Source organism: Gavia stellata, chromosome 3 (assembly GCF_030936135.1).
Source record: "Gavia stellata isolate bGavSte3 chromosome 3, bGavSte3.hap2, whole genome shotgun sequence".
Taxonomy (NCBI): domain Eukaryota; kingdom Metazoa; phylum Chordata; class Aves; order Gaviiformes; family Gaviidae; genus Gavia; species Gavia stellata.
In genome coordinates this window covers 41,928,439-41,956,228 of record NC_082596.1, presented here as the reverse complement: position 1 = coordinate 41,956,228, position 27,790 = coordinate 41,928,439, and the positions used below count along the sequence as shown (strand labels likewise).

At 39.1% G+C, this 27,790-nt stretch overlaps 1 protein-coding gene across 1 annotated transcript in view; it reads right to left on the bottom strand.

The window, feature by feature from the left end:
- Positions 1-1,537: 1,537 nt before the first annotated feature.
- TOX (thymocyte selection associated high mobility group box) overlaps positions 1,538-27,790 on the bottom strand; it is a 221,031-nt gene continuing 194,778 nt past the window's right edge. Inside the window, exons 6-9 of the mRNA XM_059815614.1 lie at positions 26,559-26,639; positions 12,995-13,381; positions 3,850-4,001; positions 1,538-1,574 (exon numbers count right to left, since the gene is read on the bottom strand). Coding sequence (XP_059671597.1) covers positions 1,538-1,574; positions 3,850-4,001; positions 12,995-13,381; positions 26,559-26,639 — 657 coding nt within the window. The remainder of the gene's footprint in view (positions 1,575-3,849; positions 4,002-12,994; positions 13,382-26,558; positions 26,640-27,790) is intronic.

Sequence of the window (27,790 nt, the reverse complement as noted above, 5' to 3'; positions counted from 1 at the left end):
ACCTTCTTTAGGATTTTTTTATCCCTTTTCCTGTGGCTGTTGAACTTACCTTTCACTTTAGGATGTATTTGTGATACACTCCCTAAAACTCTGTAAGACCTTTTGCATGTATAATAAAATGGCTGAAGCATATTTGGTAATATTTCTGTTGGTAATATTTTATTCCACTTGACTAATTAACCAAAACTGATGAAGTTTCAAGAAGCAGCATTATGCAGTTTTATTCAGTCAGTTTTGTTGGTTCAAGTCTTAGTTTTGGGCAACTTCCTGCTGCAATGCTTTAAAAAGGGAATTACTTAAAATACCTTTTTCTTTTTTTTCCTTAACAACCAAAGAAATACAGAAATAAGTATTGGTTACCTTCATTTTCTGCCAGTAAAGCAGGTTTGGTGTTATATATGTCACTGTAAAAACTAAATAAAGTATTCACATCAGTTGTGAACAATTTGTGCCAGCAAAAGTTAAAGCGTCAAAGAAACCTCTTTAAAATGCTAACAAATTTACTTACAAACACCTATATTTATTATTTCATAAATAGGCGCAACAGGTTCCATAAAAAAGATTAAATACAGACACAGTATGAAGAAACAATAATACATAGCCATATGTAAAGGTTATAATTTAGCTGTCTCCAATCTGTTTCTGCATCTAATAAAATATCAGGTAAGCATTTGGCAGTTTTATACATAAAAGGACTTAAATGACCTTTACTAACCAGTACACATAAAGTGATTCTCTTTAAAAAAAAGAAGCATTTTTTAGGCAGTACAAAATAAATGTGTTTGCTCTTTATCAACATTAGGTTTTTTCCTAGTTTTCTGTGTTTATTTCATGAGACAAAGCCAATATTTTTAATTAATATCATTTGGGAATATTTTACTTTTTTTCTCCAAATACCTTGAAAATATATAACTATTAGTCAGTTGTTTAAAAATGAAGTAAAAATATGAATGTTTGCCAATTTAACCCTTATTGTGAAATCAATAAACTGGAATGAGCCAGTTTCAATTACAATTAGCTACAAAAACATTCACATTTTATACTCTAGGAGAGTGTAACATAGATGCTATTTACAAACTTGCTATGACTGCTACATCAAGCCATTTAAAAAGTCTTTAGTAGTTTCATATAAACACCCATTATGAAAAACCAATGGAAAATCCAGGACTTTTATCCGAGACATCTACAGTTGCTAAGGCAGTTACTATCGCAGCACTTCACAGCAAAAACCAACATAAAATCTGAATGGTCCAAGTTTCCTTCAGGGAAGAAGAAAAGCAATGTCCGTTAAAGGATCTCAGGGTAGCGGTGGAAAGGAGAAAGAAAGAGAAAAAATGGGGGGGGGGCGCAGGGAAAGAAAAAGAAAGAAGCAAGACTACTTTTTCCAGAGTGGGTGACCCACAAGCTCAAATAGTCTTAAGTGCTTAGCAACTTGTATTTCCTAATAAAATGCAGAACTGCCTTGACTGCATAAAGCAATCCATGATGAAAAGACTTCCCTGCATTCCTCAGTGGAAAGGAGAGGTGTTTCAGATTTTCAGGTAAGGTAGAGTGCTTTGTCCCTCTGCATGACCCTGTTCAAAGAAAAAAAGAACAAATGTGATTTTTTAAAAATTTGCCAAATTTTTAGTCCTATTCTTCAAAAAAAACCCCCACAACCCCACCGCATGTCATTAATTCCAGGCATATCACTGAAGCACAGCTGCATTATCATGGTAATAATAAGAAAAATCCTAGTGCCATAGTGGTATGTAGCAACCCGGAGACCACATCTGTCTCTAAACTACACAGGCCTGGGACATGGGTTTAAGCCCTGTTTTGGGATCATCTGCACCAGCAAGTTGGTAGCACTGACTATCCTTCCCTCACAAACCACATACATACAGTTGAGGGTTTAGCACAGGTCTTGGAACGATACTCCATAAGCACCCTATATAATGTGGCCACTTCCCTTAGAGGTCGGGAGAGCTTAGTTACATGAACATGGGTGCCAGCCACTGATATCTCTGGCCTATTTTATTTACTAGTACAGACATAGCCAAGTGTTGGGTTGGCAGGTTCAGGTAAGCACGCGCAAGGGAACACCAGAAGCTTCTAGTAGAGCCAACTAGACCAACTCTCTACTGGAGACCAGGCTCTACAGGAGACCTTCCACCGATGCACTGAGCCTAGCACACTTTTACGTTGAGTTCTTACTGGGTTTCAGCTTCAACTGAAGCATATCAGTTCAGAGCAAAAAGGAGTAGTTTACTAGTTTCTAATTCAGAACAGTCTGTAGAAGTCAGAAAAAAATATGTCATTTAAAGCAGAAGAAGCATCACTGATGGGGCTTGGGTCACCCTGCAGAGATTTTCTGGGAGAGAGGCTTAACTCTCAATCTCCTGCTTCCTTGCCAAAACCCAGGCACCAGTTCTGTTCTTCCACAGCTTTACAGCTTACTTGGTTTGAAGTCTGGGAGCAGCACAGAGCGAGCTATGCTGCTCTGGCAATTTATGCCCATGCTATAGCAGAGATAGGTTAAATCCATGCACACAGATTCACGAAGGCATATTTACACAGGGTATATACAGGGTCTGCTCAGAAAAAGCTTCTACTGATGGAAAGTTATGCCCAGTGGGCACCTCCTGGCAATGATCGCACATTGCTTTTTCCAAAGGGACCGGGAGTCAAAGCCACAGGTGGCTATGGCCTGTTTGACAGAGGACAGTCTATTCAGAGATCAGTTTAAGTGGGTATAAAAGTCTGTGGGCTGGGTAGGCTCCTACAAGGGCCTGCAGCACAGATCAAGACATTATGGTGGTGCAGCACAGAAGCGAGACCGTTCTGCTGAACAAGGGGGCAAATCATGGGGCAACAGTGATAGGTACGGGGGAAAGTGATGCTGCTGTGTAGACTAGTTAAAGTCTGCCTCAGTGTCAGCAGGTTCTAGTCAAGGTGTTATTCTGAACTAGTAACCAGAAAAATATTTTTGTTCTATTCTCGTTTGAGTTCCAGAAATACTTTAAAACAATAATGCAAGTGAAATTCTCAGTTTGAGCAAATGTAATGGATGAAACTTGTCTTTAGTTCTGCTTTGTGTTCATTTGTCTGGGCTCGATTTGATGCTTTGGTGGCAACCAAGAGCTTTTTTCTGCCTTTGCCTTGGTATTCATGCCAAGGTCAAGGGGAGGTCAGGCTGGCGGGCACAACATCTATCATTTAAAACTCAAAAGATACCTCCTGTTCAGAGTCTTAAATGTTTCCAGGGAGTTCAAGGGACAGTAACATGGATCCACAAAAACCATGCTGCAGAGGAGTTGAGGGTTTGAAGGGGCTACTAACCTTACGGTAGGGGCACAGAGCTCCTACAGGTATGGTGTTTTGTTTCTGGTTACAGTCATGTCATCTTCATGCCATTGCCTTCCATGTATCTTGTATCCCACGCATCACCCCGGCACCTCACTGATGTGGGTTTTCATGACCCAAACTAGTTGTTTTCACTGGCAGCAAGCTCTCCTCAACAATGGAGTACTGGGAGAAAATAGTTCACGACATTTGCCTCTCAAGTAGGAGGTAGTGATCTTAACACTTCTTTCCTACACCTTCTCCCTAAGATTTCAGTTCTGATTTTCTAAGGAATGGAAGACCAAAGTGTATGTACTGTGATAAGGTGACAACAATGTCTAATAAATGGATGTATTGAAAGCTTGTTCTCCCACAACAGTCTAACTGCTGAATAAATATGGTGCCATCACAGACACACTTCTGAAATACCATAGGGAAACAGGCAACAAAGCTGTTTCCAAATTCTGTCAGATACTTGTGTCATGAATGTTGCTCAACACAAGGTGGCATTCACTGGCTGCTTACCCATTACTGCAGTAGTCATTATTCCAGTCCACAGTCTGTGCTGGAGGATTTCTGCACCCTGAACGAACATACTCCATTGCCTGGGTAACAACTTGTGCAGCTGTTGATGTTGGATTGATGATATTCTGATAATCAGGCTGAAGAGTAAATCCCTAGAGGCGAAAGCAAGTACATTACAGTGTACGGAAACTAAGCAACAGGTTGGGTGCATTAAAAAAAACCACGGTGTGTACTGTGAAATGGTAGAATACTTCTTTTCCAGCTGTACTTTAGGTTATCAAACTTAAAATAGGAAAAAAATATGTAGGTGCTTTCTAGGTTTTAAAATCTTCCTTTGGTTTGAGAAATGAAACACTGCCAAATCATTGTTAGCTATTACACAGTCACAGGATGGAACTAAAAGGGACAGAGCAGAAACAATTCAAAACCAAGAGAACAACTCAATCAGCACTGGGGCAAAAAGGTCTGTTTGCTCCTTAGAGTTTCCATTTAGATTAAACGTAAGGAGACACACAAGTCGTTAATTCTCAAAATATGCAACAGAATCTTTTTGAAGGATGTAGGCAGCAGGTGGCTGACTGTTTTATTAGACTACACCTATTCACATATTGTTCTCAAAACCCTTTTTCTTCATTCAGTCACAAAGGGACCATCTGCTGCTTCTTTTATTTGTACTTCTCTCTCAACTAAACAGAAATTCAACCAAAGCTTTTTAACAGTTGTTGGACTAATGTAGCGAAAGTAGCACAGAATAACTTGCTTTTTGAAACCAAGAAGACAAGAAAAAAAAGTGGAAGTTACAAAGAGACATCTAACCTGCTCCCTGAAATATCTGCCATAATAATTTTTAGCTCTTTTGATATATGACGATGTTTAAATGCTGTGTTTCAAAACCAGGAGAACAATTGAAATTTCAAGGCTAGTGTGTCTAGTTCACCCTGTATAACTGAACATCATGTTCCTGTAAAGTTAGAAGAACTACATTGGGTAAAAGTATGAGAATGCTGTACAAAAGCAATTGATGTCTGCTGAAAAAAACCAGACCAAACTCCTTCCTGGGGCAAGAGCATACAAAGCCCGCTCAAGTTAACTGGATATGCAGCTGCTAAACCAGAAGCTGAACTTGAACCAAGATACCTACGTTGAAAATCCACTCCTTCGGGCCAAAGTCAACATACAGAATACGTGGGATTAAAGCTCATAGCTTTTAATTTTAAATTCTAGTGGATTATGTGTGATCACTTCATATACGCAGCCTTCATTAAGACAGGAGTTTTGGGAAGAGCTGGTTTTTTTCTGCAGGTTTAACAACTCAACCACACTACACTACCTTTAATCAAGATAAATGAGTATTCTTAGTTTCCACCTGGTCCCTTCCATCCCCAGAAATGGGGATCTTCCTTCAAATATAACATGCCACTTCCTTCTTCACATCCCTCTTGGTGCATTATACTCCAGCTCTTCCCCAGAGGTCCCATGGGTGTTCTGCCCTGCTGTGCCTCTTGTGTACACCATCACCTCACTCCACTCCTCCAGACCACAGATTCTCGCCTAGGTTATAAATGAGTGCAACTTTCTTCCATAATCTCTTCCATATGGAGAATATCCCAAGTCACGCCTTGGTACCTTAAATGCTCTCTGAAGCCTCACTTTGTCCCTGATGACTCCAAGAAACAGACCATTAGCAGTGGTCAAGTTCCTGAGCTGAATTCAGCATCTAGTTGTCATGTAATGTATACTGCCCTGCTAATAAGGTAAAATAAAACCCACTCATGGTGACTGTAACCTCCATGCTCTGTACACAGCCTTTTCACCAGGCTCTAAACCCGCACATCAGGCTGCATAAACAACCCCCATGCCTGCAACGAATCCAAAGGAAACTGTAATTGAGCAGACTTCCCAATGACTTTAATTGGAGTTTCATGTAATTGGAAGGCAGACAAATTGGTTTTGCATATCACCATCATCATTTTTATACAAAACGTCACCCATAAGGCATTTCTAATTTAGCTGTAAGAGGAAACTAACCACAGAAACACATCCTACCCTCAGGCACTCAGGTTTACCTTTGGTAGCAAAGCCCCTGAGCTATCTGTTACTGGTCTTCATGAAACAATCATACATACAAGAAAAACACTATATGGGGCCAGTAGCTCCAGCAGTGCTGCAACAAAGCATGCAAGTGAGCAGGCACAGAAACTCAAGTACTCATGCAGCAAGAAGAGACAGTTCCCCCAAGTCTAAGGAAGAGACCATCAGTGCAACATATGTTCCATTTCTTCTGAATTTAGGATAAATAAATAGCTTAGATACGGGAGGATGGTCCTGTGGTTTAAATGCCAGTTTGCAACTGGGTGGGGACTTACTCTCATATTTTCTCAGGTTTTCTGTGTGACCACAGCCAAATTGCTTTGGCTCTCTTCCAGCGAAGCATGCATGCATTTGTGCTTGGACTGAATTGATACCTCTCATGTTAAAGTTGGGACCATGGATCTGAACTTAATTCTCTCTGCAAAATAAGGGGTAACAACATTTTCATCTTGCACCCAGCAAGACTGTTTAGTTTATAACTGCCTGAGATGGGGGCCTGTTTCTTAGGACATGCTCACGTGATAAATTTTAACACGGTGCAGAGGTATCTGAGCCAGGCTCCAGCTCCAGAAGCAGCTGAGCAGCTGCAGCTCAGTGGTCCCGCTGGGGCTGAGGGCTACTGGAATACCAGCAATGTGGGTGTTGGAAAGCATGCTTGTTAAGGCAAAGTAATTTAAGAAACCTAAACTCAATATGAAGGACTGATAAAGTATGGTGATGTTTAAAACGTAAACAATAATTACCTCAGCTTTTTCATCAACAGAAAAAGCTCCAGAAATATAGATCTGTACAACAGAGGGAAACAGCCTTGTATCAGGCTTGTAGTAATATTTGTGTATTATTTATGTAAGCCCTTAACAAACAATGATGGAATAAGAAGTGCTCAGAAAATGAGTGCTTCGAGGTCTAATTAAACAATGCTGAATGTTTTTGCATTGTAATGCTCAAGAGAAAATCACCAACTGTTTTGCAACATGCCTAGAATTCTAAATTTCATTTTCTTGTTCCAGATTGAAATAAAAATAGGGAACTTGATAAAGATTAATTTGATGTCAGGAGGGACATTTGCTCTTTAATTAGATTTCTGTAGCCCTAGCAGTTTCGTTGTGCCACTGTAGCAAGTCCTAAAAAGCCTGCAGCAGAACTAAACAGTGATCTTCATCTCCACACTTTACTGGGAACTAATTTCATTTCCTGCCTGTCTGGAGAGGTATTTTCAACAGGCATCAATGTTTTTGTCTTCACAACTGATTTATTCATCAATCTCAATGTGATATTTTAAACCTTTAAATTACATCCAAATCCTAAAGCATCTGTTTATTACACAAGGAAATTGAAAATCTGTCTGTGTGATATCATACAAAGATTTTTCCTTAAGGTTATAAAGGAAGTTGACAGATATTAATGATTTTTTTTTTCTCTTGACCTCATTCGAAGACAAAGCTTAACAAAAAAGAGGAAGAAATCTGGACAAATACAGCAGGTCCATGAGTTTACTGTATAAAATATATACTAGAAAAAATGAGGCTATTATTTTTGACAGGCTATGCAATCATCTTGCTGTATACATTTGTTTTCTAAAGGAAAAGAAATACCTAAAAGTAGGCTGAAATGGGTTATTATTTAAAAAAATAAAAAATAAAATGTGACATACATTAATCTTCTGCTCCTTTGCTATGCATACTCTTGCAGCCATAGTTACTAGACATTAAGGATCTAGTTTTGCTTGCCCTACCTGTGAAACAAAGTGGGACAGAGGCTGTAATGGGACTCAACACCCCACCCAATGCTTGGGTGAAGGATTTTAAGCAGGGAAGGAGATACTTACAGTAGGGCTACTTAAAAGCGTTCCTTAACAGAGATTGGGCATGTTTGGGAGGGAGTGAGTCCTTGGTCTCATCACTCTCCACACAAAACAGCACAGTACATCAGGCTGGAGAGGAGGTTATGCTCAGAAAGAAGCACAAGTGTCTGTTTGAGTAGAAAAAGGAAAGAACAACTTTGCACGAGAAAACAGGTTGCAGCCTCAGATGCCGTTTTAGCGTGAACTTTGGAGAAATTGTGCTGATTTGAATGACAAGGGTTCAGATCACCCGATCCCAACTAAGTAAAAAAATAAACATCATGTCAAAGCTAAGAAACAGACTGGAGAGAAACAGCTCTGTATCAGTTAAAAAATAGTACAGTGATAAGATGCTGACATCAGAATTTAATGAAAGAAAAATGTCACTTTCCTAATCCACTGTGATTATTCCAGTGTGTCAAAAGTGGATGAAAGAAAGACTGCTGCACAGTGGATTTAGACTTTAACAAAGTAAAACTTTAACACGACTCCTGCTAATAATATTTAAGAAAAATATAGTATATTTCAGAATTAGAAGTATCATCAAAATCAGGATCTAACTGAAATCTAAGTATGAGAATAGAACTAAATGGTCATTTGTTACAATGTAAAGCATTAACACTGTAAACGAGCACTCCAAAGGTCTACAGTAGTGCCCCTTATTTAATTTATTCATTTTGGAACAGAAAGGAATAGAGACAAAATAGTCTACTTTGTAGAAGTTACAAAAAATATTTAGATAACTCAAACTAGAGAAGATTGTTTAAAAGAGATCAAAAAGTATTTACTAATCCTAGGCATATGACCGTATACTTTGCCTTGTGCATTTCAGAACAATTTGGATGCATTGCATCAGCTCCATACTCTACAGAATTAATTGATTTTAAAAATAACAGAAATTGTGCAGTCACTGAGGATTTTTGGCTACCAACACTTCTGATATTCTTGATGTTCTGTAGTTTTTGTGGACTCCTGGAGGAGACTGCCCTTCTCCAGCTGGCAGTCTCTCTTGGTTTGGCAGCTGCACACATGCAGGCAAGGGCTTTGGAAGTGGAGGAGGACGTGCTGTTCCCTGCGGAGCTGATGAAGATCAGCTCATTGTCCTGGCAGCAGTGGGGGCAGAACTGTCTCCCTAGGTCAGCACTTCTTATCAGTTCCTCCTCAAAGTTACTCAGAAGAAGAGTTTGTGGATTTCACGCATGGTGGTTTTGAAGAACTGTGTCCCTGCCTGCCAGGACTGAGGTCTGGATCTTTATGTGATTTTTCTTGGAGCTGGCAGTCCTTCAGATATACTACAAGCCAGTCTTTGATAAGCAACCATCCTCCCTCTCCTGGAGAAAATGAGTCACCAAATCTCCCAGAACCATGGTGTTAAAGCAGGGGATCTGTAGAGAGCAGGGATTCCCAGAGCCTGCTACTGTTGACCATCACACTAGTAAGCCACAAACTATTTCAAAGCTGGATTTTGGTTAAAAAAGGAAAAAAATCAGAACCCACCATCAGTGGGAGCTGTGACTGCTGCTTCCAACATGTCTACAGCACAGCTGTCTGCCTGCAATGGTGGTACCCAGACAGGTGAGTCTGCAAACGCCTGTGGTAGAAGACTGCTAGCAAGCTGTTAGCAGACTCACCCCCCTCTTGCCCATTAAGCTTCACACTGCCGTGTGACATGCGAAAATTTACCTCATGTCTTCTTACAGTGTATTAGTCTGTTTGGTGAGGTTTCCGAAAAGGAAAATGTCTCCTGTGGCAAGCCATGCTGTAGGGAGCGGGATGTTAAGTAGTTTCTGTTCTTGCTGCTTGGATGTTCTGTTCTGTTCTTGGATGCCCACTGGAGCCTTTGGAAAAGGCTTAGGGTGGCCACACCTTTAGCATGGAGGAAATCAAAGAGCTGAGCGAAGCAGAACTGAAAGAAAATTGAATTAAATGCAACTATTGCTTCTGCTTTTATCAGACTACATATTCTCCCATTCTTCTTGGCTGTCTTTCTTTTTATGAGGCGAGGTGGTCTGCGCCATGCTTCTCAGGACTGAACCTCACATTCAGAGTCCTCCTTCTCTCCTCACTGGACATACAGGGTGGTGCTACGCCTCTTCTTTGTCCTCAGTGCTGTTGACTCTGTGCTGCTGTCATCATTTGGAGGGCTCGCCTTTTTTCCCACTACGTCTTTTCCTCTTTAGCATGCTCTGTGATCAGCAGGGTGTTTGCTCGATTTCAAACAGAGGGGAGAGCAGAGCCTTCTGACAACTGAGTCAGAAGGAGGCCTTCACTTTCAAGTCATAGCTTCTTGAATTCTTGCTTCGTGCCTCCTGGTGGCCAGCCTGTCCTCTGTGCCCTAATGCAGTACCAAATCCTGGGGATAATGTTTTCTAACATTTCTTGAGTATGTCTAAAAAGAGTCATACCTAACAGACTAGACAGCACACCACTGTTCTGCTTTGGCATGGCAAATCATGGTGTTGTTAGTATACTTGTTGCCCTAAAATTTAACATACTTTTTGCTTTGTCTTTGCCAAGATCACTCTTTAAAGGAAATGGATTCTATATTTGAACTCAATTCACAAACTGTGTAAACTGTTGCACGCTAAAAAAGTCATAATAAAAAAAAAAGTTACAAATATTCCAATGTGAAATTACACAGATTTTCCAGAGCTCAAAAGCTGTATGACTTTGAAACAAAAGCAGGAGCGTAAGAAATATAAACTGGCTTGTAGATTTTCCACAGTGCTTAAAGAGAAATGTCGTTAAGATTAGCAGTGTAGCATTTCAACAGGTAAGAAGCACCTGTCACCTTGAGTGAAGCTCAGAAATATCTCACCATGGTATCTTCATTACAAGCATTAGTCTTTCTGACTGAGGAATATGAGTTGGTAAAAAGTATTTAAGCTAACCTTTCATGAGTTTAACAGTGGAGAGCAGGAACACAGAGGTACAGCATTTTTTACTTCACCGTACTTGTACTTAGTAAATCAAAAGACTCATCATGGTACAGGTCTACATATTGACTTCTAGATATCTGTTTTCTACAACCTAGTGCCCTGTGTTTTCTCTCAAGCTAAAAATAACTCAGCTGCATGCCACACATCTCTCAGATGAGTGAAAGTACTCTCAAGCCATTGATGCGCACATCATATGCTACAAGCATGCAACTTGGTAAAATAAAACATCAGAAGAGTCATATTATCTTACCTTTTTTGCAGTATGTAATGGTTTGCAATAATGCCTAAGCATTTGGACTCATACGATAATGATGATGTTGTATGTATACTTATATAAGTATCTAACATCTGCATTACATCTTTTGCTAGCCACTACTGTACTATTAATTCAATAAATAAAGCCAGATTTTCAAATCTGCCCAGTAAATTGTGCCTATCAATGATTCTGGAAAAGACATAAGGGGTTTGATCTTCTGTAGCTCTGCACTGGACAAGTAAGGTACAAGTGACACTGAACTTTGCGAACAATCTGATCTTGGAAGACTGAATCACTTTGCAATAAAAACTCATGGTAATATAACTATCAATCTCAACAGGCTGCTGTCACAGATGTCATTCTTCATGTTTGGTAAATGAACGAGGCTATTGCATTGAGTCCATTGCTTTGTCTCTCATAGCTCTGAGCCTTCAGGTTCAACCAGGATTGCATCAGGCTTAGGGTCTCCAGACAGACCTTCTGGCTCACCTGTCTAGGACTTCCCCTTGCTAATTCTTGCTGCCCAGGCTTGGGGTTAACTCCTGAGTTTCTCTGAGAGTTCAGCATGGGCTGTCCCAGCATACTCACACCAGGACACCGGGTTTCTAAATAATAGGAAAACCTTCAGGAATAGACGACAGTAAAAGACTCCACATTTGTGTAGTCGTAAGTCTGTTGTGTCTGTTTACTCTGATCATGAAAAATAAACTGGCCTAGGAAAAAGTTGTAACCACTTTACAAATTTTTCTTCCTATCTGATTACTCCAAATCACTCTTGAGACTAAGATCAAAGTCTCTGAAAAAATCCAGATCATCCTGAGCACACCTTGGTTTACCTTCTGAACAACTAAATTTATCAGTCCAGATTGCTTTCAACTTTTCTTTATTTTGTCCTGCTTAGGAAAATTTCTTTCCCTGTTAAATTGTTCTCCCAGCTAGAAGCTATGTTTTGTGTTCAGGTATTCCCATCTCTAAAGACCAAGCTTGAGATGAAGTGTTTCCGGCTTGGAAAGCAAATGCAAATGCCTTGTTAGCAAAGGTGAATTTATAGAGATATTCAAAACATGCAGCAAGTTCATGACTATGTATTATCAACCAGAACTGACAGGTTTTGTGTATACAAATTTTGTAGATTCTTGCAACTCCATCCAAAAAAAATTTCATTCTAATGCTTCTTTGCAAAGCAAGATCTTATTATTGATAGTCAGATCTCATCCAATACAAAAGGAAATTTTCTCTCATGAAATCAGCAGAGTTAACCTGCTCTAACCCTCCATAGGCCTGGGCCCAAAACTCACAATACTATGGTTGGCCTGCATTCATTCAGAACTCCCAGGAAATCCACTGAGGACAACTACCTAAAACATAGAGAATGGAAAAAAAAAAAAAAAAGCCACCATATTGGGATACTGGGGACAGCCCACTTATTTCCAGTAAAAAAAAGCTATGTTTATCTAGCAAAATGAAGTTATGAATGCAGCATAAACATACTCGTGCTCACTTAACCTAGCATGTTTAACACAATCTGTGTTGCTTCATGTTGTCTCTGACTGTTGTACGTCACAGTCAGCACAAGGATAAAAGCACATGCTACAATCATATCTTTTTCTAGACATGCCTGCCTTTTGTTTGTAAAATATGTGTCCTGAAGACTTAACATTTCACTTACATTTCAGGGTACTCCCAGATTTGTAGATGGATCTATGGACACACTTCTAGTTAAAGGATAACTCCTGAACTTGAGGGGGGGACAGGGCTAGTGTTCAGAAGAATGCGATGAACATCGTTGCTAGCACAAACAGTTCCACTGAAGTTCCCCATCATCTAGTAAACTCATTCATTTGTTCTTGCCTTTGAAAGACTAAGTCCTCAGACTATACTAACATGGTTTTGGAACTCCGCAAAATTAAAGCTAATCCACGGCTCTAAATCTCCCTCACTACGTCAACTTCTGGTTGACTTTTTTTTTCTCAGAAAAACCCCATTTCCCCAGACAACTGCAAAGGTCAAACTTACTTGCTGCATTGTAGGTGAATGTAAAGCAGACTGGACCTGCATCGGTAGCTGGTTTCCAATGGACTGCTGCATTGAAATCGGCTGGTGTTGCTGGATGTTGAGATGCTGGTGCAGAGGGGGGCTGATCTGAAGAGGTGGTGGTGGGGACACAGCCATGTTTGCTATGGAAACAGTCACTGGCATTTGGTTGTTAGGCTTGGGTGCTATGTTCCTGGGGATATTGGCATGCATGGCGGTGATGTGAGGATTCATTCCTGGTTGTTGGTGGTAGTGGGAACTGAGGTACAGTGCAGAGTGAGCCTGGGTGGGCCCATGAAACACCGACTGCTTTGAATTCATCATCTGGGGTTGTGGGGAGGCTTTAACATCAACAGGTTCACTGTAGCTCTGTTGAGAAAAAACAAAAACCAGACAACACTTAGAAGCTACAAAATGCTGCTGTTCTCCCCCCTGAGGTCTCTTTAAGAGTCTCACCATGGGAAAACACATATCTGGACCATCAAATTGTCCTTGACATGGAGTTTGGTTATTACACTAGAAAAATAATTAATCCCTATTACCTTACACATTTGTCTTCAGCATTGTAAAAAAAGAATGTAGCCCCTCTGCTTCCTGGCCTAGCCTGACATTCTACTTTTTCCAAACTCGGAACTGGCATCACTGACCTAATAACCTACACAACAAAGACAACCAAGCCTGTCACATTTGTTCACATAAGCAGGCATTGCTATTGTCATCAAATTTGATGGCCTAGTTGAAAACAGATTCAGGAGGGTGGGTTCCAGCAAAAGTCTGCAGTGATCTTTGACATGTCTCATTTTCCCATCTGAAAACCAGGGATAAGAACTTCAGTGTCCTTTACCATAAACGTTGATAACTACTAATAGTGCTTTATCAGTTAGCTAACATGATGAAGAGGCTAAACCCCTTCCACAGTTGTTCTGCTGCATTGAATAAATATGCTAGTTGCTGTGCTGCGACCTTTATTTTGAAGTATTCTGTGCTGGGATGCTATCCACACCTGTATCAAATATGGTTCACAAGCCATGCATTCAGAAAAATAAGAATATTCTGAAAAAGTTCACTTTTAGCAAAACTTCCTTTGTTAATGCAGTTCATAAAGTTCTAAAAATTCTGTTTAAAACTCATGTCTACGTAAATGTTTGACTGCATCAGACACAGGGAAGCTATCTTTCTAAAGCTGGAAGAATACTGCATAGAATATTAGAAAATGCACAGATTTTCAAAACTGTTATGGTCTACCCTGATTTCTTAAAGCCACTAGTAATAAAAATTTTCCATTAATGAATGTGAATTTTAATCATATTCTTTGTTCTAATATTTATAACTTGTTAAGTTTGATTTTAACTCAATCTGTTGTTTTTCATACCCTTATGTTCTTAGATCTTCTGAGTGCTAACTGTGTGCCCAAATAAATGATGAAAAAAATTTAAGAATTAAATCCCATGAGCTTATAGGTGGGAATCGTAATTTGCAGTTAAGTCATACTGGGATTAATAGCCAGTGAAAGGTGAAACATGCTGGAAAAAAACGGCAGAAATGTTCCTCTGGAGAAAGAAGTCACTTTGTCAAAACAAGGGCTGAAAGATGCATATATGCCCTTATTCTCGTGACCTCCATGTCATGTTTGCTCAGTTTTCAAGTCAGAGTAAGTTTCATGTTACTCCAAGCACTCCAGGTTCAGTGAAGTCTATTTGTATTCTTTCTGAGGGACGTACCATCACCAACAATCCGCTGACACACGTGTTACTGAAATCGCTTCATTATATACGATGATAAAGATGAGAAAGATAACTTCATTTTACCTAACTGCAGTTCCATTAGCAAAAAACCTTGTTTTCTGCAGCAAACTAAGGGAAATTAAATGAATATGATAAAATGAATGCAAATCTCTGCCTCTGTGGATCTCCCTAGCTCTGCTTGCATGTGGATGTACACGTGTGCAGTAGGTATTATATGCACGTTTGCAGGATACAGACATAAAAACCCACAGATAGTATACAATAAAACCTAAAGGTAGGTGCATAATTTGCCATTTTTTTGGTATTATTTTCAAAACACTGAACTAATAATGTTCACGATGACATGAGAAATATTTCCCCACTCCCTTCCCAGTTGTATTTGTAGGACACTCTCGTGAGTGTGGGAGCAAAGACTGGCAGGTTTGGTGACATTTCAGAGATTCAGAAGAAGGTTTACTAATTAGCAGCATGGTCAGGACCCTCCTCTTGAGTGTCCCGGGCTCTTTACACATTATAAGAGGTGTATGCTGTGTTCTTTATTGAGAAACTTGAAGTTTTACTGAGTGCATCGTCCCCTCATGCAAACACTTTGCCTTTCCATGACATAGCTGGAAGGCTCTATCTGGTCCAAGCGAGGATAATTGCTCCTAAAGTGTCTAAGGGCAGATCGGTTAAACGATTCCTCTTGGTGAGGAGGTATCAAAAAGCCTTTGCGGTGCTATTTGTGACATACTGATACATACTTACATTACATTTGTGACTACAAAGATGCTGCCATACACCTCTTTAACAACCATACAATGAACCAATTTAATTATTGGGTAATTCTGAGTTCACACAAGTGGTGAATGCATGGCTCATACTGACAAAATTAGAGAGATATCAGATCCTTAGTATCCTTTAATACTTGAAATACCAAATTATATTGAGGGGAATTGTACAGTCTCTGGCCAGAGATGAATAACACATGCTTTACCTCTGAGAAGAGTGTCTGCAAAGTGATCAAAAGGGACTGTTCCAGCTGTCTCAAGCTTTCTGTATGTTTCACTACCTCCCGATCTAGTGAAGGGCACAACACTTCCGTTTCAAACCAAGTATTTTGCTGTTACTTAGGACACTTTAAATTACATATGATCTGAAGCCAAATTGTCCAATATCAGTGTAAACCACATCAATATTATTATCAGTTACTGGGAATCTTGATAAATGAACCCATTAAATGCTGTTCTCTAGCATACTGCACTTTCAGCTTTTTCTAAGGCTGGGTCTGAAACCCAGATTTTGTAAGTATTGCTGAAGCTAATGGAATAGGTGATGTCAAATATTTTGGCTTTGTTATGTTGCTTTACTGTCAAATATACCAAGAGGCGCGTATGATGCATAGGTCACACTGTTATTTCAGGCACAATTACTGCTTTCACAGATTTGAGTGGGCATTGCACTTGTCCAGTACAGCATCACACAGTCTTAGACAAGGACTTTTATTATGGGTAAAACTAGGAATTCAGAAAGCAGGGATTTGATTAGCCAATATGGGCTTCAAGTGCACAGTCATGTTCCCTAACTTTGCAGGTTGGAATTCAGTCAATTTTCTCTTGCCTTATCCAAGAGAAGAGTACAGAAATAATTTTTTAAAAAAACCCTCTTTAGTTAATTAATCTGCCCAAAACCAATACAGATGATTTACATCTCTAATTTTTGGCATGCAGTTATAGGATACAATTCATTTAGAGATATATGCAGTGGAGATAAAAATTACAAATCTGTACACACAGGACAACAAACATTGAAGCCTAGTTTCTCCTACATGAGACAAGGTCTTCTACCAGACATGCCGTGAGAAAATCTTTTATCGCTACTGTCAGAAGTATGGTGTTGTAGACCCACCACTAGAGGGCGACAGAATATTATATTTAGTTAATGGTAGGACGCGGTCTCGTACACATACATTAGCGAATATACGCTAGGAGCACAAACTAGCTTTTCTTGACAGTCCTTTATGCTCCTTGAGTGGATTCTACTTGTTCTGGAGTTCAGGTCAAAGCCTTACTCTAAATCTTTCAAGTTCTTCATAGGCTAGGAGTAGGGTTTCTTATGGACCTGCCTCTCCATCTCACATCATCATCTAATACTGTTGCCTAAATTGAAAAATAATAATCAGAAAGTGAAGACAAGGTAGCTTAGGCCAAGGCAATGGAATGCTACAGAAAAAGCATGACTGCCGTTTAGGTACAACACAAAACCACTTTTTTTTTTCACGAGTATCTATTGTTCTACTGAAAAACGAAGAAAAAGAGGGAAGAACATTTTGAAATCCCAGGAGAAAGAGAATGAAAGTAGAAGAGAAATGGGGAAAGGAAGGAAACAAAATAAACACTACTGTAACTCTTATGATAATGAATATAATTATATTAATTAAAAGTACTGGTGCATGACCCTCAGTCCACAAAATTATTCTACTCGATCATACTTTCAAGGAAATGTGTGATGATACAGATGACTGATGTTATTCAGAGAAAGTGTTGAGAGTTGATCATTTTGCACAAAGTTTGGGAAGTGCTGAGTCAAGTTATTCCCCCCCCAGTTTTCACCAAACTCATGCCTTTCCTTCCAATTCTAGAGCAAAGTGAACTTTCCCATCCACCTTCTACTCCCCTATTGTGTGCCAAAACTCCTTATACATAATTACCAAATTAAAGAATTAAATTAGGTTAAGGGGTTAAGCATTGCTCATCCAGTTGTGCTATTTTTTCCTAAGGAGAACTGCCCGGGACTAATAGTCCTTCTTATCAGAGACTGAATTCAGGCATAGGGGGCTTTGTCAGTTCCTTAGAGCAAAGTGGCACTGGGATTTCCCTCACCCCAAAACATCCAACCCAATCCTACAGTTGTTGAAAAATTATTTTTGGTACAGACATCCTGCTCAACCTAAGCGGCGCCAGAGAAAACAGCAACGGTCTAGTGATGCCAGCTCGGCATCTCCATGGCTTCCTTTGGGATATCATTTTACTTCCACTTTGAAAAGTCTACAGTTGCACTTCAAACCTTCACCTGCAGATCTGGGTAACCAAACAGCTGTTGAAATCTACACATGGGTTTTGATTCCCTTTCTGACTTGTAGCTGCCTTCTGCTATCATTGATGCCTGTGGCTATCATTGGATCTTCTAACCCCACTTCTGTTGAAACAGAAACAACAGCCATGTGATTGAAAGTAAAGCGAGGAAATATTTTAACAAGGCAATACTCTATGGGCCTAATCCTTAGACTACTGAATTTAACGGAAAGTCTCCTATTAACTTAAATGGAATTTGGATCAAAGCCCAACACTGTTACTTCAGTATTAATGTCTGGATGCTCATTAAATTTTTCATGAAAAGCAGGTAGGACCTGGCTAACAGAGGCTGAGAATCATTCCCAATTGATGAGCACTACTTTTGACCTGTGTTTCTTCAGAAGCATACCTATAAACTACAAGTGCCCATACTTAGTTAATTTTGCTTTTTTAACATCTTAATGCAGTTATTGTTAGAAATGTTGCCAGAAAGTAGGACTGTAGAGATATATATACACACATATGTATATGAACATCTTCAAATTACATACTGTATACACGCTTTATATTCAGTATTCTTATCTACTAGAGCATATGATACCATAATATACGGGAATTAAATACTTTTGCAATAACTTCATTCTTGTAAGCAGTGCTCAACTAATATTGCTGTTTGCGATATAAAATCAAAAAGTCAGTGTTGTCTCAAACAAACCATGGCTGTTCAACTTACAGAGAAAAATCTTTTTTTTCCCATTCTATTGGTTTCACAAAAATAGTTAATGATCAAAGCCTTTCAGCTGGAGCAATATAATTTCAAGCAGTTACAGATCAGCCATTATCAAAACATTTCTTTATTAACACCAGCAATTAAGCTCCCCTTTATAGTAAAATATGCGTAAGATTGTGGATCTAGTGCACTTTCAGTAAATAATGTTCTTGGTACTATTGGATGCCTATGTGTCCTTTAAACACATTCTGAGAGACCTCCTCAAGGGCAAAGACATGAGCCTTATGGCCAATATGGCCAGCATAAGCTTTCTACCAATGCAAACAGCTTTACTTGTGGGTAAACATAACCTATTCCAACCTCAGAAGATTTTTTTACGTAGCCAAAATGGTGTAACATAGTTTTATTTTAAATGAGAAACAGGTGCTTCTCTTTAAATGAGAAACAGAGGTTTGGCATCCTCTCTACGTAGACAAGGAACATGTATTATGTGAGTTTCAAAGCCTAGAAAAGAGTTTAACTCCATTCAGGTTTTACATGAATATGTGTCAGAAAACTATGTAGCTGCCACACTGTCCCTTTTCATGACAGTGCTGTGCACACATCTAGTGACTGGTGTCCATCCTTAAGCCATGCTGAGGAATTCAACATTTTTTGGACTCTGTGACCGGAATGAAGGTTACATTCAGGTAACAGCAGTGATTATGTCAGCTGGTACCAGGAAGGTCCAGGCTGTGCAGGCTGTGATCAAACTTCAGCAGGCCTGACTCAGCTTTAAATGAGTTATCTCCAGTACCGTGACATTAAGGAGGTAGAGAGAAGGAAATTGGCTGAATATTTATGCAGCTCCTACAAAGCTTACCTAAGCTTAGGTTTGCATCTGCTGTCTTTGCTGTCTCTTTAGTGGAAGGAACATCTTGAATTGTTTATTCCTTCTCTCAGCTTTTCTGTGTTCCCATAATCCTGTCTGGTTTTAATGTTTTTGACATTGTAGGTCACTTCCAACCCCAAGCCTGTCCTTGAGAAGAAACCCTTCTTCTAGCCTACATGGGATCAGCCATTTTATTAATACTCCTGTGAAGTTGTTTATGAGAGAATGACTTCTCTCCAGCAGTGTTTTCTCTCTCCTGCTTAGCTCTTTAACTCCTTTAGAGATTCCTTTGACTTAACTCTGTTCACTCCGGTGGAGAATTCATATGCATATTTGCAGTACAGCTGCCTTCCTACCTAAGTCACAAGAGGCTCCTAGCAAATGACGTTTCGTATTTTGTTAATTCCAGTCACCTATTGCAATAACAACATCTGGGACTCTAGAGAATTCCGAAGCTTTTTGACACATTCTTGATGTTTCAGAACAAAGGAGTAAGCCATGGGTTGTCATCTATAATTAGCTGAGGTGGCTCAGAAGAACATCTTCAAATCTAAATATACATTTTGTCATCATCTACAGGGGATTCTCATGGATTCATTCAGGGTATGTAAGTAAAAATGGATGTTTTATGAATGCAACCTGGGTACATCTGATAAAGGATATGCAACTTTAATTTGATACAAGTGTTTTAATTCCCCAAATGGAAGCACTAGGCTAATAGTGAAATCTAGTTTTATTAATTCACTTCAAAAACAAACACAGTTCCTCTCCAAATCAAAGTCTGGCTTCTCTCAAGCTCAAGAAATTTCTGCCATTTTTGGTATAAATTGTGTGAGAGCATGTCTCGGTTTTTGCATTGCTGAATGTAAAGCTTCACATGATTTAGCCTCAACTCGAACTCATGGAATTAACTTAAATATAGTTTGCGCAACATTTTCAGCTGCAGTAGAGAGTTGGTTTCCTTGCTAGAAAAGAATATGGTTGGATTTGTGTTATTATCAGATTAGACAATTGTTTTACAAATATATATGTTCACTTACCAGATACTCAGATACATCACACACTTGCACACACATAGTTTTATTTATGATTCCTTGAAAATTTCTGACTATATCATAATAACTCCAGAAAGAATGAAAGACCAAGGTATCACAGAAGTATGAAGTACCTGCTGTAAAAGCCTTACGTTACTGTTTTCCCAGCTAGGGATTCTAATGTTTCATGGAAAAAAGTAAAAGCTGTATGTGCATGTCATCATTCTTCTGGTTTTATATTGTTATTGTTTTAAGGGAAATATTGCCAAATTTCTTGTAGCACTTTAATAGCTACAAAACAAATAATATCATGCATCGAACATAACCATATTTCTTATTTATTCTTTCTATGATGCTTTCACTGAGAACAGCCTAAACTGGTTTATGAAATTCCAAAACATCTGCATGGACTGGGGCTAGATACAATACAGGAATCTGTTGTCTCAAAAAGTGGAAACCAGGTGCCTTTCTGCCAGCAGCAGCAGGGATGCTGCTCTCCTTGTATGCAATAGCCAACTGATTCAAGCACTGACCAGGACGCATGACAGTTCAGTAGCCTACTCTATCAAACGGTATTCAGAATTTTACTTCCAAAAGAAATGTCCTAATCCCCAGCAGCTGCTTATTTCAGGGAGCAGTGAGCCAGGATGCGGTGCTCCCCTACATCTGAAGCTTCGCCACTATGCAGAAAAGAATGTGGGATTCACTGGGCCACAGAAAACAGATTGTGGAGAGAGCACACCACCTGCACATCTGCATTTACTTAGGAGTGGGGAGATGCATGAGCTGGGAGAGCTGACATATATTTTGCCTTTTTGTATGTTAGGCAAGTGCTCTTACCACATACATACACATATGTAATGGGAAACTAGCACTGAATTTACTGTTTGAGTTTTGGGGTTTGGTTTTTTTGTTAACATGGTCTCCATTTTGCTTTTTACAAGTAGATCAAACTTTTTCATGTGTATTCAATGCAGTCTTAAAAGACTCGAATTCCTTAGGCTGTTCAGTTGTATTACGATATAGGCAGTGTAACAGATATTTTGGAAGCCTGGAAACTCTCTGGTTACAAGCTGCTATGCTAATGGCATTAAGGCAATGCTAGTCTTACTAGATATGACCTTCAGTTTTTTTATGAATCCTAATTGCAAGGTGGTGGGCTAGGAAAGCTAGGTCTGCCATATACTTCACAAAGCAATTTTACATGTCTGAAAGATTTGCACTCTCCACAAAACTGAAAAATGTCCAATGCATTTGTTGCAATGTCAAGTGAGGACACCACTTTGACTTAGATACAACATCAGAGTTTTGAAATATGCTTGAGTATTTTGAATTTGAATTATATTCTCCTTGCTGAGAGGTTTTAGCTTCAGCCATAGCTGCTAAAATATGTCTGCATGAAACCTGAAGTTGTGTAACTAGACAGAATTAAAGATCCATTTAGCCAGACAGAACAAAACAGGGAAGATAAATCTTCTTTGTACTATTGAAACAGTTAAACTTGTACTGCTATAGTTAACATACATATATGTACCACTTATATGCACATATATATTATGCATGTTAAATACATAATATGCATATATTGTTATATAAATACACATAGATGCACAGATATAATATATGAAAGTATTTAACATTACCCATATATATCTGTATTAAGTATATATATTTGAAAGATGCAGCAAAAACTCTAATGTCAGCCAGAAAAAAGGCTGGTTAAGCTAGAAAAAGTGCTTGTTTTATGAAAAAGTAAAGTTGCAATTCACAGCATTTTATGTAATGCTGTACAAATTACCAGCTACCAGAGACTGCATTTCTGGACCTGAACAGTACTAAAAGTTGCAACTAAGGGCAAATATAAAGACACTTGTTTACAATGCAAAGGCTTAGTCAGTACTATAAGCAATATGGCAATCTGCATAGCAGAAGATATAATGCTTTGTAATGTGATTTTTACTTTGCATATCAATTCCTACACATGAACAAACTCAACAACAGCCCCATTAATTTCAATCATTACAAAAAAGGAGAAAATACAGAAAATAAACTGATAAATTAAACGGGGATTAATGCATAACTGACATATTCACACAATCATATGTTTACCTTATTTACTGGGTGGCAGCCCTATTTTATAAAGGCATCACTAAAGCATTTAAAAGTGTTCTAGAGATGGGTTGGCAATCCTATTACCGAAGTTGCTGGCAACACTTCCATTCCTTTCAGCTATGATTTTGTCAAAAAACACAGTCTAAAATTATACATACTAGGTGTATGAGTGATTTCTCTGTGTGTGTGTGAGAGAGACACACTCCAACCAGAACTGCTCAGCTTTGTCAAGAATGCACCCAGAGGAAAGCACCGTATGACTCCCAAAAAATTTGGGTGCCCTTCCTTAAGATGCAGTAGAAGAGGGACTTGAACTCTGGAAGGGGCAATGACGGATTGTGTTACAGATTAATATCTCAACTTCCCATGAAATGACACTTGAATTTATAAATGTATCATCTGAGAAAGCAGCTGAGACTATTCCTCCACATGGGTTTTCCCAGTACTGATTGCTCTCTATGATGAAGAGCAGGTAGTCTGTCCCTCATGTTCATCTCCAGGTTCCTTCATTATGCACCCATGGCTATGAGTGTATGAAGAAGTAAGGATGCAGAGGACAAGAGAAAAACTAGGAAAAAGACTGGCTGAAGTAAAGGTTTGCTGTTGGGAAGGGAAGGGAAGGGAAGGGAAGGGAAGGGAAGGGAAGGGAAGGGAAGGGAAGGGAAGGGAAGGGAAGGGAAGGGGAGGGGAGGGGAGGGGAGGGGAGGGGAGGGGAAGGGAAGGGAAGGGAAGGGAAGGGAAGGGAAGGGAAGGGAAGGGAAGGGAAGGGAAGGGAAGGGAAGGGAAGGGAAGGGAAGGGAAGGGAAGGGAAGGGAAGGGAAGGGAAGGGAAGGGAAGGGAAGGGAAGGGAAGGGAAGGGAAGGGAAGGGAAGGGAAGGGAAGGGAAGGGAAGGGAAGGGAAGGGAAGGGAAGGGAAGGGAAGGGAAGGGAAGGGAAGGGAAGGGAAGGGAGCAAAGGGCTGAGTATCATGGAGAAGCCTACCATCCCCACCTGGTATTTCACTCCCACCCCAGCGCTTGGGATGCAAACCAACGTTCCTGAATTTCATTATTCTGCTGTCAGACAGAGGCTAAGAAATGTCCTGGCAAAATTGACCCCATTTCTCTGCAATCTTCTGACTATTCCAGCATCTCAAATGGCCAAGATGGGTGCAGTGAGTTCAACTCCAAGTCTGGTCCACTCAGGTATAACATGGCATATGTCTGTTCCTTTGCTTTTCAGAAAAATGAAGACTTGCAAATAAATGCAAAAACCCATACACACTCACAAGCGCTACACTCAGTTGTTTAAAAACTGGTGGTACTTCATGAAAAAAGTGGTAGAATCAGTGTTCAAAAGTTAGGAAACTGGTAGAGCAGCTGCTTTGGGAGGCGTGAAGCACCTGCTGAGCTGGAGACAGGGGACCTGAGCAGCACCCTTGCCTGCTTGTGCCTGCCTCTTCCCCCAGGTAAAGTCCTCCAGGAGGGGAGAAGGAAGAAAGTTTGATAATTGGTTAACTGCTATCACTCAGACAGCAAGATGATGTCCTGATGTGATGTGAAGCACAACTGAACTTCTCATAGCTGCCAGCCACCTGAACTTGAAGTCATTCAATCTCTGCTATGAACATGAAGGGTGTAATATTGGTCAAATACTCTGAAAAATGAAGTTCTAGATGTCTCAAGCAGGACACCCAAAACTACTGAAAACCTGGTTTCACAATGATTTAGTTGTATTTGAAAACATGGACAATACAAACTTCATGCTCCAGAGTATTACTGAGAATTTCTTTACAGTAAAACACTGCTGGGATGAGCAGCACAGAAAACCCTACAAAGAAGCAACATTAAACAACGTGCAGTAAATAGAACACAGGAGCTTCCAGGGTGAACACCTGATTATAAGCATATGCAATGAGACTCACACAAAATGCAGTATAAAGTATAAAACATACCATGTGAGCAAATCATTAATATTGTATCAAAGAATCTTTGGAAAAGGTATGTTACTTTTGACATGTCATAATTTTTGAGAATGAGGCCTTGGAATCTTAATAATATTCTCTAAAATTAGCTTTTATGGATGATAATGTAACATAGGGACATAAAAGACCAGATGGACTCCAAACAATCTTAATAATGTATTATATATCTTTCTTCATGCTTACATACTTGTCTAAAGAACTACAGCTCTTCTGGTGCCATATAAATATTTAATAATGATAATTTAGAATATACTGATATAATATTACATCTGGGTATTTTACGTCCTTATTCCAAAATGGACTTGCTTTAGTTACATGCCAGCTCTGTTGGATTCATTGAGCGTGTTCACAAGAGTAAGCAATTAGTACTTGGCTTCATTAAGTTTATATTTTGATACTTTCCACACTAGAGGAAAACATTACATTATGGGCAGAATTAAAATAATTGCTTAAAAGTTAAGAAAATGCTTCAGTGCTTTTCTGACTAACAGCAAATTTAAATATATGCACAAATGGCTTCACGCACTGAAATTATCAATGATCTTTTACATTTTTTTCTAAAAACAAACCTTAGAAAATGCCATAATATACTTTTTTCTTTTTCCAAAAAAATAAAAGCAAAATAAAAATCTCAGGTTTTTCATATGTGCTATTTCAAAATTAAGCTATATAGAGTGTTATGTAAACAGTCCATGATGTGCTGAATAACAACATCCATGTTATTTTCACAAGGGAAAAGTTGGCTTCATGCATTTCTTCAAAACCTATTGGAATATTTTGAGCTTTTTAGACCTATCTTTTGCCAATAAGCAGGCTATTTAAAAAAAAAATTGTTTCTGTGCACATGGTACCCTTTCTGAAGGCAATGAGTATTTCTAGAACCAAACAGCCCTAAGACAGAAATTAAAGGTACCCTGGAAATCACCTTAACTAAATGCATTAGTATTTATGATGGTAGCTATAAAATTAAAATGCATAAGACACAACCCCAAAAATGAATGAGGTAACATCCATATTTCAGACTTCTAAATTCAGAACATGCACTGACAAAATACTAAGATAATGTAGAAAGATTCATGAAAGGTCCTTGTATGGCTAATCATATAGTCTTCCCCTGAAAATGTGTACAAATTAATATAATATACAGAGAAGGATAGTGCAGGACCCCAAAACCATTTAAAAATAACAAAACGTTCTACTCATGTCATATATGTCACTCCTTCATACTGCTACCTTTACCTCTAGAATTAATTTTATTTATGTAAGAACAAAATATATCTAAATTTGTTTTGACAGACCCAAACCAAGTGATTCTAACTGCTGTGATTCTGAAGTTGCTCTGCTGATTTTTCACATAGACACAGTGCAGTAATTTCACATTCTTCTGCATGTTTTAAAGCCTATTACAAATTTTAAAGCATCTATTACAAAATTATGGGCACTAAGAATGTTTGTATAAATCAGTTTAGAAAACTGCAACTAGCTGTGTACTGGGGATACACTGGTGTGTTCCAGTATAAGAGCCTTATGGTGTCCTATGCTGTGCTCACACAAATTGCTTGCTGGATGTAAAATGGAAATTTACATTTTCTTATGAAAATTTGCTATGTGTGCTAAGCTTGACTTTTTCTATACTGTGAGTTCAAGGTAAAAAGCAGTACTTAAAAAAACCCAAAACCAAAACCAGGCATTTTGAGTAATGATATGGTTTTTTCCTTTAAAGGTGGAACGGTGACTGCCTGGTATGGCATGTTTGTTATATTGAGGTTTTTTTACCGGTATCTCCTTCCTCTGTTAAACTGCGATGATATTCCCAGCCTGGAGAAGCGCTGTCTCCATGACCAGAAGTGAATGGATATCTTTTCATGGAGAGATGACTGTGTTTATTGAGCATTTGCATGTCAAACCTATGTTTAAGGTGATAACAAACAAGGCTATTTTCACTAAATACTATGGTGCTCAGCACCATATAAATGCTGAAAATGGTTTGCAATATGTCACTATATATATGTGTGTATGTATATACATTATTTGTTACCTTGGATACAAGGCTTGCTCTGTAGGCAGCTAACTGCTTCAGATATTCCTTCTTGGCAGCTTCAGTTTTCTTTTTGTATACCTAAAAACAAAGAGTGTCACATTGGTAAATTAATCTGGTTTTGTTTTTATATATCACTGGTGTGTCTCATGCATCTTCATAAAGTCTTTCTAAGTAAACAGCCTTTCCTCCTCATATTGCTTAAAGAGTGAAATAATAAACGTCAAATATTTTATAGAAAATATTGTTCCAACTGTGAAAAACCCTTTAACTACCCATCAGTACTGTAAAAACAATATCCCTCATAGCATCTCAGGTTTAATTGTTCAACGTGAAGCACGGAGCGTACTTGCAAATGGGACCTTTAGGGACAGGGGAAGGTAGGCATGGGCCTCTTCATTGGCTTCCACTTGTGAGACAAGTTAAAACCCTCTGGGGAAGATGAGAATGTGCAGAAAGACATTTGAGCTAAATGAAAGAGAAGATGATGGCACCACACAGATCAGCCAAGAGGCCTTCTCTCTTCCCTGGATAAACTGTTGAGGGCAGACAAAGAAGCTTCACGGCGCTGCCAAGGATAATAAATCGTGTTAGTCATTATTCCAGTCTTGATCCCACATTGGTCTAATTAACTTCTCAGGAGCATGAATCTATTTCTGTATATTTCTCTCAACTCACCAAATTATTTTAAATGCGGCATGTGCACAATCTCATAATAGATTAAAGAGATTGGAGAATCACTTCAGTTTTGCCCAAATTTCAAGATCAAAGATTATCTGCAGGGTTAGGCAGGACCTCATAGCACTACAGTAACATGATGTTAGAAAAGCATACGTAGATATTTAGGGCTGAAAGTTTTCAGGAGGAGAACCAGTTTCTGGCCCGTGGAGCCTAGCTAATGACTGCCTGTTAGCCATGTCAGTGACAAATTCAGGACCATGTCAGCATTTCTCTTTGCAAATATTATCATGAGTTTCTTACCACTTCATGGTGTTTTTCTTTCTAAAAGGGTGGACGTAGGAGCCATGCAAACATCTTGGCTTCATGTAACTAAGCAGGATTGACTCCTAGCCTTCCACGTTGCGGGGAAAAGCTTAAAAACCATCCAAACGGAAGACTTAAAAGTAGGGGAGACAAATAAAGGGAAAGTAAATTTACTTCTTTTTTTGCTAGCGTATTTCACAATCTGTAAGTCACATGTCCAGGGTAGAGATTAATTCGTGTGTTCATGG